Here is a 10641-nt window from a genome sequence, read left to right on the forward strand (position 1 = left end):
CAATCTGTGTGTTTGACCATCTGTGACAAGTCTGAACATTACTGTACCTCCATACACACACATCCAGAGCACCTGTCTTCAGTCCCGCCTGCCCCGCCCCCCCAAAACCACGCCTCCATTCCGATTGGACGTGGGATCATGAATATGTAAGTTTAAACGCAAAGCCCCTCCTCCTGCACCTGATTGGAAGTATTTACTTGTTTCTTGCTGTGAGTTTGTGTAGTTTCAGAGCAGTTCTGTGCGTCTGAACATGAAGCCCTGCTGGACTGTGCAATAAGGACTATTAGAGCTGCAGTCGTTTGACATTATAAACGAGAAGTTTGGACTGTTTTATCTGCCTGTGAACTTTTCATACGAACTTCAGGATGCCTCGTTCGTTCCTCGTAAAGAAGCATTTCAATGCGGCCAAGAAACCCAACTACAGCGAGCTGGAGGGTCCTACAGGTAAAAAATTTATACTTTTAACTCTTTATAAAACTAGTTTGAAAAGTACATACTTATCGGTTTGGTCCATTGCTCGTTCTTCTAATTCGTACTTAAACGCTAAATAAACAAAGTGTAGTTGTTAAAAAGGGTGTTGGATCAATCCTGGTGTCACGTCACGTTAAGGTTTTGCTGGTAAACTTAAAAGCAAACTTTTTCAGATCCAAATGATTCAAGAAGTTCCTCCAGCAACACTTGACAGAAGTGTTTTGTGACTTTATTTTATTCTGTTTACGTCTTGTTGCGTTTTATGCATTATGTGCCATGTTTTACTATCATGTATTGTCAATTATATCAATCACATATCTTATATGTAAATCAGCATACTTACATCCTTGTGTAAAACTATTCTAGAATATAGTACGTTGTAAGTTGAAATAACCACATGTCCACTTTACTAATGTGATTCTGTTTCCACTTTGCAGTGTTTATTTCCCCCTATGTACTGAAAACCCTTCCGGTGCCTGTCATACCCGAAGTCCTGAGCCCGGTGTCATACAGTCCCATAACGGTTTGGACTGCCAGCAACCTGCCCCTCTCCCCCCTGCCCAGCGACCTCTCGCCCATATCCGGATACCCCTCTTCCCTCTCCGACACGTCCTCCAACAAAGACCACAGCGGTTCCGAGAGCCCCAGGAGCGACGAGGACGACAGGATACAGTCCAGCAAACTGTCGGACGGCGAGAAGTTTCAGTGCGGTCTGTGCAATAAATCTTACAGCACGTACTCCGGACTGGTGAAACACAAGCAGCTGCACTGCGATGCGCAGACCAGGAAATCCTTCAGCTGCAAGTACTGCGAGAAGGAATACGTGAGTCTGGGCGCCTTGAAGATGCACATAAGGACACACACGTTGCCGTGCGTTTGCAAAATGTGCGGAAAAGCGTTCTCCAGACCGTGGCTGCTCCAGGGACACATTAGGACGCATACAGGTGAACGTCTTATTTGCTTCTCAAGCTTATGCATGCTTTAGGTTTCTTCAAGTAAGTCCCCGTGGCTTTATAACTAGCTTGTTTGTGTTGAGCATCACATTAGCAGTAGTGAGAGACGTGGTAACGCTTCAACGTGCACTGACATGACTTTTCTTTTTGGTTCGGCAGGTGAGAAACCCTTCTCGTGTCCCCACTGCAGTCGTGCATTCGCCGACCGCTCTAACCTCCGCGCCCACTTGCAAACCCACTCGGACGTGAAGAAATACCAGTGCAAGAACTGCTCCAAAACCTTCTCCCGCATGTCACTTCTGCACAAGCATGAGGAATCCGGATGCTGCGTGGCGCACTGAGACACGATACTGGGCCCACATTCACCAAGTGCCTGCGATTGTGAACGCTGATCGTGGAAGCGCGTGCTCGTGATATATATACAAAGCGCAAGAAACTCAACCCCAAAGTGCTCTTGTAATAAAAAATGCACCGCCCCGGGCGTGCTCTGTGAGGAAAGTGCGTCTGCGGAGTCATGCTGAGATTCTGTCCTGTCTGCACCCATCAGGAAAAAAGCCGTCTTATTCAGAGCCGTCTCACCAGTTTGGTTCCTGGGGAACTTTCAAAGCCCAAAGCAAATCAAAAAGACAGTTTGCTGGATCTTTGTCTTAACACGTCACGTGACTGAGAGGTCTTTTCATTCATTCAACATGTCATGCGGCTTTCATTGAATCAGTGTTTTCTTGTCTGTATTGACTTGTACATTTGTTTACAGCCTGAAGAGGGTTATGACAGTCGTGTTTGGGTCAGATATTTCACGCCCTAGATGGAGACGAACCAATGAGCTCGAGACCAAAGGAATAACCAAAGCCATTTTTAAACGGGGAACAAGTGCAAAATGAAAAGTATTTCAGCTGTTGTGTGGCCGTAACGCGACGGCAATGCCAGCACTCGGATATGCAATCCTCTGTGTTCCTCAGGAACGTCTTCGCCATATAACTGTTTGTTGAAATGTTTTGAATGTATTTGACACTGATATGATTGTACTTTGTATTTCAGAGTGTAAATTGCTGGTATGATTTTGTACAAAAATAAAACGTACACTTTTTGAATAAAACGAAACGGGTTTTATCTTTTTTGACTTGCTGACTAAACCCGATTGAAAGAAATCTGCTGCTGTCGGGTACGCTTTTAACATTTGCATTGAAAAACAATGAACCCAATGTTGACGTTTACAAGGCATTCACTTTATTATGCTAATGAGACGCCCTTAAACGCCACGTTAACAAGCCTGATTGGACTCCACCGGCTGTTAACTTACATTTTAGGAAACCGGCAAAGTCATCCAAAAATAAACATTCTGTTGTCACCCCTTGTTGGAAACATGTACAACTTTCTTCTGCAGAACACACACACAACAAAAGATTTTCAAGAACGTTGATAAACAAACAACACCGAACCCAATTGAGTTCCACAAAACCACAGAGACGTTTCTCTAACTATCTTCTTTTCTGTTCCACAGAAGAAAAACATGCAGATGAGGTTTATTTTTGGGTTAAGCAAGGCTCTAACACAAAAAGTTTTTATATATCTATAATAAACATTTGTTTATTTTAGTTATGTGTGAGCTCAGTTTTTTTGTGAATGCATTTCTATAAATCAACAATTGTTGAAAACTGAAAGAAGGTTATTGGCCAAAAGCAGTTGTCCTCGAGGGAACTCGCCCGCTGAAACGCACTGAAGGATTCAGCGTTTATTCACTGATTTGAAAAGAAACAAGTGTCCACATGAACCTGTCCTCATGAACCTGTTCAGTTCCCAAACAAACCCGAAATGTTTCACCTCCTCTCTATGTGGATCTCGTGTCGCTGCCAGTTTCTTTGAAGGCTTCGTGTCTCTAAATGAAGCACTTTAGTAAAGTCAGACTGACTCTCACACATGTGAAAGTATTACTCAGCAGTCACAGTACACACTGGCAACTCACAAGACCAACACCACCAGAGAGGCTTTCCAAAAGACGTTTACACATTATGAGACGTTATTAATCATGAATCTAATTTAATAAGCTGCTACGGCCCTTGTGTCTAAATGCACTTTTTAAATCTTGTTAAAAATAATGAATTAAGCACAATATTACAATGTCAAAATGTTGTCATCTTTTGTAATACTATGCAATAAATAAATGCTGTTTTGGTGGGATTAGGTTACATTTAGCAGACGCTTTTATCCAAATTAGGGAAACAATGGAAGCGATTGGAACAACATAAGGACAACAAAAAGCATAAGTGCAATAAAACTGGTCTCATATAGCCCACCACAGTAGACATAGATAAGTGTTTTTATTTTATTTAATAAGAGCAAATTCCAAGCTATCGGTTTTTCTTGAATATCGCAGCATGTCCTTCTGAAACCTTGTATCTCTGTATTTTGTGATCTTTCTGTTCTTTGCCATAAATCATCATTAGTCAACCGTTATGTGTGTCACTGGGTTTTGCAAATATATAGCCAATAACGAGTATTAAATAGTGCTTGTCAACTCTGACAACACATGCAGTCATATAAAATATTTATTTTCCATTTCATGAAAAACAGCTCATTTGGAAATCCGAGGTTTGGAAAGGACTGCATTGATATTCTCTTCACAAAGAGATGTTTTGTAATGTAGAAGTTGTAACACTGAAATACTGAAGATACCTAAAAACAAGAATGCTGTGTTCATCTTGAAGACCGCTGTGTGATGTCACCACTTGCTTGTTTAAAACAGATCTCGTCTCTTTCACGCTCTGGGCCTTTATCTTTTCATGATCTGACTCATAGAGACAGTATGCCAGGTGTTTCAGAAGAATCGGACAATCGAAGCCCCCGAGACCCCCATGACATCATACAGGTGTTCCATTATCTCATGGTTTTCTGGGGATACAGTAATTCCTTGAGCATGAAACCTAAAGCTTCATGTGCTAAACACTTGCTTCTGATCTAATAGGATTTTCATGGTTTTTAATCCATTGGCTCACTGTTACTTTAGTAAACATGCTTTTCCCTTTTTCCTCATTCTTTAAATCAAGTGACAACACCTGTTTCTAATGCAATCTGCAGATTAAAAGTAAATCAAAATGTCTAACTCTCTGCGCTCTTCATCACATGTGCATTGAACTCTTGACGCCCCGTCACGTCAGCTCTCACAAGACAGTCTTCATGGCTTTAGGACAGATCTCACAAGGTTACAAAAGAAGGGCATTATGCTTGTTATATATAGTTGGTCTCTCTCTCTCTCTGTCTCTCTCTCTCTCTGCTGATTTCACAGCAATGCACCAGCTCCGAACACAACACATTGAATTTGAAAGCTGGTTTTGTTCTGCTTAAAGTGAGCCTGACCTAAGGAGACAGACTGAAATAAAGTTTGTGTTAAAAAAACTCAAAAACATGTAAGAAGAATCCATCCGTCCATTCTCCAGCGAACACTCTCAATCACAGTATTACAGTAATACAGTATTAAATGCTATATGGGATACTATAGTGTTTTTAACCATAGTTCAGTTAATACAATAGCGCTATAGAATACTGTAGAATACTCTAGTATGCTAATTACTATAAATACAAAAGGATGAGGGGTGTCAAAGTATTGACAATAACCATGATACAAAACAAACATTAAAACAAATTCTACTTTACTTTACTTTACTTAACCTCACTTTACTTTACATTACTTTACTTAACCTCACTTTACTTTACTTTACTTTACTTAACCTCACTTTACTTTACTTTACTTTACTTTACTTAACCTCACTTTACTTTACTTTACTTTACTTTACTTAGATTTGGTCACACTTCAGTATAGGGGGAGTTCTCACTGTTAACAAACCATTAACTACGACTTTTTCCCCACAAACTCTTAATTTCTTGCATATTAATAGTTAGTAAGGTAGTTTATCAAGTTTAGGTAAGGGGTAGGATCAGGGATGTAGAGTATGGTCATGCAGAATATGTGCTTTATAAGAACTAATAAACAGGCGATATGCCATTAAAAGGGATGCTATTAACAACTAGATTATAGTGAGAATTGCCCCCATATACTGAAGTATTATCATTTTATATTTTTTTATATTTTATATTTTTATTATTTCAAAAAATATTTAGATTTTATTTCATTGCACTCAAAAGCACCGAAAGGGAAAAAGAGAAACACAGGAACAGAAGACAAGAAATACTTAAAAATTGGATCTGTCATACGATACACGTCACTTCACTCAAATTTCACCAACATCCCATGCCTCCTCACAGAGACTTTCACTTCTGGTTAAACTCTTGCCTTTTTCTCTCCATTTATAAACGTGACCAGGTTTGGTGGGATGGAATACGAGATATCACTCCCCCCTTTTCACAATTTTATATCTCCAGGATGTACCTCCAGTGTTTTAGATTTTATGTCCTGACATAAAAGTGTTTACGTTTAACATCGTGCCTTTAATCGTCCAACATGTCCATGCTCTTAAAAACTGACCCGATCAATCCTGAGCAGGTCAAAAGAGCAGAAGTAATGCGCAAAATCCCCTTGACATGAAACACGCCTGATGCCAAATCTTTCCCAATATCCAGGTCTCTTTCAAAGCAAAAGAGAAATAGGAAGTGATCGATTTACACTTCAGCATCAAGCCAGTACCTGCATTCAGCTGCACCGGCTTTATCCATGAACACAAAAGACCGTGGAACAAACAAGCCCTCGAAAATATTCACCGCATGATGGTATTGTAGTCAAAAAGCATGTCTGAACAGCACAAGCCAGGTTCAAATAAACACTGCTGGATATCAGATGTGCCCTTTCTGAGGAGCGTTTATATAACCTCTTAAAAACACATTCATGCATTCTGATTTCCAGTGCAAGCCTTGGGAATCCCGTAAATGTGAGAAATAAATCATACATCAACATGAAGCTCAGAAGGTCAATGCTTGAGCCACAGATATTAGTTCACAGCTTAGACATTCAATTCTATCATGTCGTCAATACACAAGCAATACATCTGTGTCAAATAACCCAAACATATGTTTTATAATTATAACTTTTATAGCGAAAGTTACAACTGCATCGAAGTTGCAGTACTAGAAATTAGACGAGGTCATTTCTTCGCCCTTTTTATTGTTTTCTAGGAAAATGTTTCAAATGTTTAACCCTACAGTGTGTATATGAGCAAAACCAACTAAACCACTAAATAAAAGCAAAAATATATTACGCATCATGAGCAGTTTTGCTTCATTTATGTCATTCAGGGTCAGAGTTATTAATAGCCCGCTCTGTGGATGACTGTACACAACATAATAAGAAACGTAGACTCCGAGGAAAGTACATTAAAAAAACCTGTGCAGGCTCGTGTACAGTCAGCCAATCAGATCGCACGATACGCATCAAACCGCAAACAGACAGTGGGCGGAGCCGACAAGAAGACAGCAGATGGGTTAGGAAGCCCCCCAGATTGTGTCTGTGTGCTATAGCGGTGATGTAAGGATTTGCGGTGTTGTGTGTTTGTACAGCAGTCACACGGGTCTGTGTGTGTGTAATGCTGAGTAACAGGGGCCTGTCGGGTCCAGATGTAGGATTTCTGACTCAGGAGGATGTGGCACAGACAGTCAAGCCCCCCCCTCGCTCAGAGATCTCAGACGCCTGCCTTCAGGAAACACCATCCACGCCAACACTGGCTTTCCATCAAAGATTAAAACACCGTCAGAAAGTGTAGAGAGTTGGGAGAGGATTGATGGGTTGGGAAAACGTTGAAACAGATTTACAGAGTGTTTCTTTTTATCCCAAGGCAAAAGATTTATACTAGAAAATAACCTTGTATGGGATATACTTCCTGTCAAATTAATCTTGTTGGTTCACAGCCCACATGAAAAAGTACTGCATTTACTGTAATTCACTATAATAAACTAGTACAATTCCAAAATTGACCATGGCACATTTTAAAGTATACTACAGTATTAACTACTCTTATATGATCAACTGTAGTACACATGACTACTCTTGAGAAGTTTTTATAAAATCTTATATAGTGCACTGGGATTTACAATAGTTTACTATAGGCAACACTCACATTTACTACAGTATTATAGTGAAAGTACCTAACTTTCATTGTTTTTCCATAAGTGAATAGAAAACTCACTTTTAAAAGTTTAAAGCAAAAACCGGAGTGAAAGTATTTTCCATTCGCGACCGAGACTGTTGTTCATCAACATTCAGGCGCCGTCGTGTGTAAAATGGAAATTGCATTGTGAGTCATTGCGCAAGACTTGGGAGTATTTCAACAGCCCCGAGAAAGGAATAAAATCTGGTGGAAGGTGATGATAACAGTAACATTATAATGCACTTCAGGGACTTTTGAACATTCTAAATGAATGAGCCAAGCATTTATTTCTCCTTTACCACAGTTTTTTTCCATTTAAGTCTCTCTCTCTCTCTCTCTCTCTCTCTCTGGCCTGCAGGGGTCTTTTCTGATTTCTCATCACTTGGCAAGCATGTGCTTTCGATGATCTTTCCTTAATATGGGAAAGCTCTTTATTCGAGGTCTGGCGCCCTCATACCAGATCTACATTCTACAGGGTTTTTCTCACGAAGGATGTTTCTGTATCCGGTGAAGAGCGTTTGAATAGCGCATTAGTCAGTTTTTTGCTTCAAAGCATCTGAGGGATGCAGGATCTTGAGCGTTCAGGCGGATAAGAGACCAGACGCGCACACTGGCAGATAAGGTCCGCCTGCACTTCACTAGTCACTGCCTGCAGCTGATATACGGCCGAGTTATCTGCTCTGGATCTTCACAGAGGTCTGGTGAACGGCAGAGGTTTACAAAAGACTGAAGAGAGAACATCAAAACATGTGCATTTGTTTATTTATCATGAATGTGATGTTGAGCAAAACCAGTATGTGACTTACGGTGGAACACAAAAGAAGATATTTTGAGAAATGTGTTCATATAAAGGAAGTCAATGGGGGCCAAAGTTGTTCAGATGCCAACGTTCTTCAAAATATTTTCTCATGTGTTCTGCAGAAGAAAGAAAGTAGTTTGTGATGACAAGTTTGTGAGGGACGAGTAAATGACGACAGAATTTAAAACATATGAAACATCCCAGCGCGATACTTTATCAATAAACAAAAATGTGGGCATCTTTTATAATAAAGAATGACTTTCTGGTTTATTTTTCAATGACATCTCAATCTTAGAAGATTTTTCTTAGACGTATGTATCTTCACCAGATGATGCAAGTCAATGATCAAAGATAAACAGGATTGTTTTGGCTGCAAAATATCAGAAGAGCTCTGTGCTGACCATCAAAGCTCAGCGGGTCTGTGGAACATCACAGCAGATGGATGAGAGACTTACGACGACTTACGTGGACGCGCAACATCAAAGACCTGCGCTTTGGACCTGTGATACCGTCATCTGATAACACAACCTCTGCGTTTTTGACTTCATCTTTTACACCGATGCTCTACAAACCCTTTTATGATGTCTGACCACGGCTGGAATCCAGACCTCTGATCACCCTGAGAGATTCCTGGAATGTGTGTAAAGAGACGAGAAACAGACATGGATGGATGTTTGAAACCCCGTAATATAAGTGACAGAATTGTCGTATAAGTGGTGTTTGGTGAGAAAATCAAGCTATTATAGATGTGATAGATCCATGGGTCGGTATAATTTAGAAGAAAGAAAAATGGCAGATGAGATCTCTTTAAAATTAATGAGATTAAACTGAAGTCTCATCTGTGTCTCATGAGAAAAACAGACTCACAATAGTCTTCATGATGGAGTTTGAGAAGAGATGTCAACAACGTGTCAAACCGAGCTCAGATTTGTCTCGTCTTGCATCGAAAGTCAATATTATTGAAGATCTCAAGATCAACTGGAACATGTCTCATCACGTTTACACAAATCCAGATTATTTGACCTCTACGATCTACATTCATTAACACATCCACACGCCTCAAGGATTTAACAAATCTCTCACTTGTTTCAATTTTTATTTCTCCTTAACAATTTTAGGAGAAACATCTGAGACGAAGTCGATAACACAACTGAGAATTCCATCAAATCTATGAAAAAGCAACTAACAATATAAAAAATACTGTGACATGATCAGTGTTGGGTGAAACTAGTTACTAAGTAATTAGTTTCTGTAATTGAATCACTTTTCTTTGAAAGAGTCAAGTAAGGGATTCCTCTTATTTTTCTGTAATTTAATTACAGTTACTTCTGATGTAATTCAACTAAATACTGTGTTATATATTTAATAGTGGAAATGACATCAAAATTATGAGTCTAACTTTAAAATGTGAGCTTTCATGTATCCTTCTCACATTTGTATACTTTGGTCAGTTGATAAGAATCATTTATGTAGTAATTTATTATTTATTTGAATGAATTAAATAAGCTGTTTCATGTCTCTCCTTGAATCACTGAACTAATCAAGGTTAATATAGGATAAAGAAAGTCATTAGTAATAAGTAATTCAATATTTTTTGGAGAGACAGTAATCTAATTACAGATGAAGTAACTTGTATTTAATTACTATTTCAGAGTAATTTACCCAACATTGGATGTGATGAACCATAATCTTACATTTTGTAATCTACAATTGTTATATTTCAATGAAGTTATACTTTTTCTAAGTGCAGATTCATAAATAAAATCTGGTGTTAAAACAGGTGGAACGACATTCACATGTTGAATAAAACAAAGTAGATCTCAAACAGGGTTGATGGACACACACTTACAAGTGCACTGTAAGTATTTAGATAGTTAAAAGGTCCATTTGACCATTAACACACACACACACACACATGCGCTTGTGTGTGTGTGTGTGTGTGTGTGTATCGCTGCAGCTCGTCGGCAGTAATGCGCCTCTCATGTTGCCGAGCAGAAACTGACCTTGTCCTCTTTGCTGTGGGTCTGTGGGTTTGGACTTGGGAACAGGAACTCCCAGTACAGACAGAACGTCTGCGAGCCCCAGCGCTGCTCCACAGAGGAACACTTTGTTCATGGCCACCAAGGAAAACTTAAGACAACAAAAACACACACATTCTGGAAAATTGAACATTTGTGAAGGGCCTCCTCCATCTTTTCCTTTTCTTCTCTTTTTTTGGAGAACCGTGCGCTTGGCTTTCGATGATAAATACTATCGCTCGTGCCTCTGAAGGGGCGACAATAACAAAACCCAGGAAAAGTGTTTAAACGGCAGATATTGAATGAAC

At 39.6% G+C, this 10641-nt stretch overlaps 1 protein-coding gene across 2 annotated transcripts; it reads left to right on the forward strand.

Moving 5' to 3' along the window:
• The first annotated feature begins 207 nt into the window (after nucleotides 1-207).
• Nucleotides 208-2514, forward strand: snai2 (snail family zinc finger 2). Of its 2 annotated transcripts, XR_008905472.1 has the most exons (4): nucleotides 208-444; nucleotides 909-1415; nucleotides 1584-2094; nucleotides 2179-2514. XR_008905472.1 is itself a non-coding variant. In XM_056738423.1 (3 exons), the coding sequence occupies exons 1-3, from the start codon at nucleotides 366-368 to the stop codon at nucleotides 1763-1765; spliced, it is 768 nt and encodes a 255-aa protein (XP_056594401.1). In that variant the 5' UTR covers nucleotides 208-365; the 3' UTR covers nucleotides 1766-2514. The 2 variants fall into 2 exon arrangements, 1 of the variants encoding a protein (XP_056594401.1); XM_056738423.1 differs by having other exon boundaries at nucleotides 1584-2514.
• Nucleotides 2515-10641: the final 8127 nt, after the last annotated feature.

This window comes from Triplophysa dalaica, chromosome 23, assembly GCF_015846415.1.
Source record: "Triplophysa dalaica isolate WHDGS20190420 chromosome 23, ASM1584641v1, whole genome shotgun sequence".
In the NCBI taxonomy this organism is placed as follows: domain Eukaryota; kingdom Metazoa; phylum Chordata; class Actinopteri; order Cypriniformes; family Nemacheilidae; genus Triplophysa; species Triplophysa dalaica.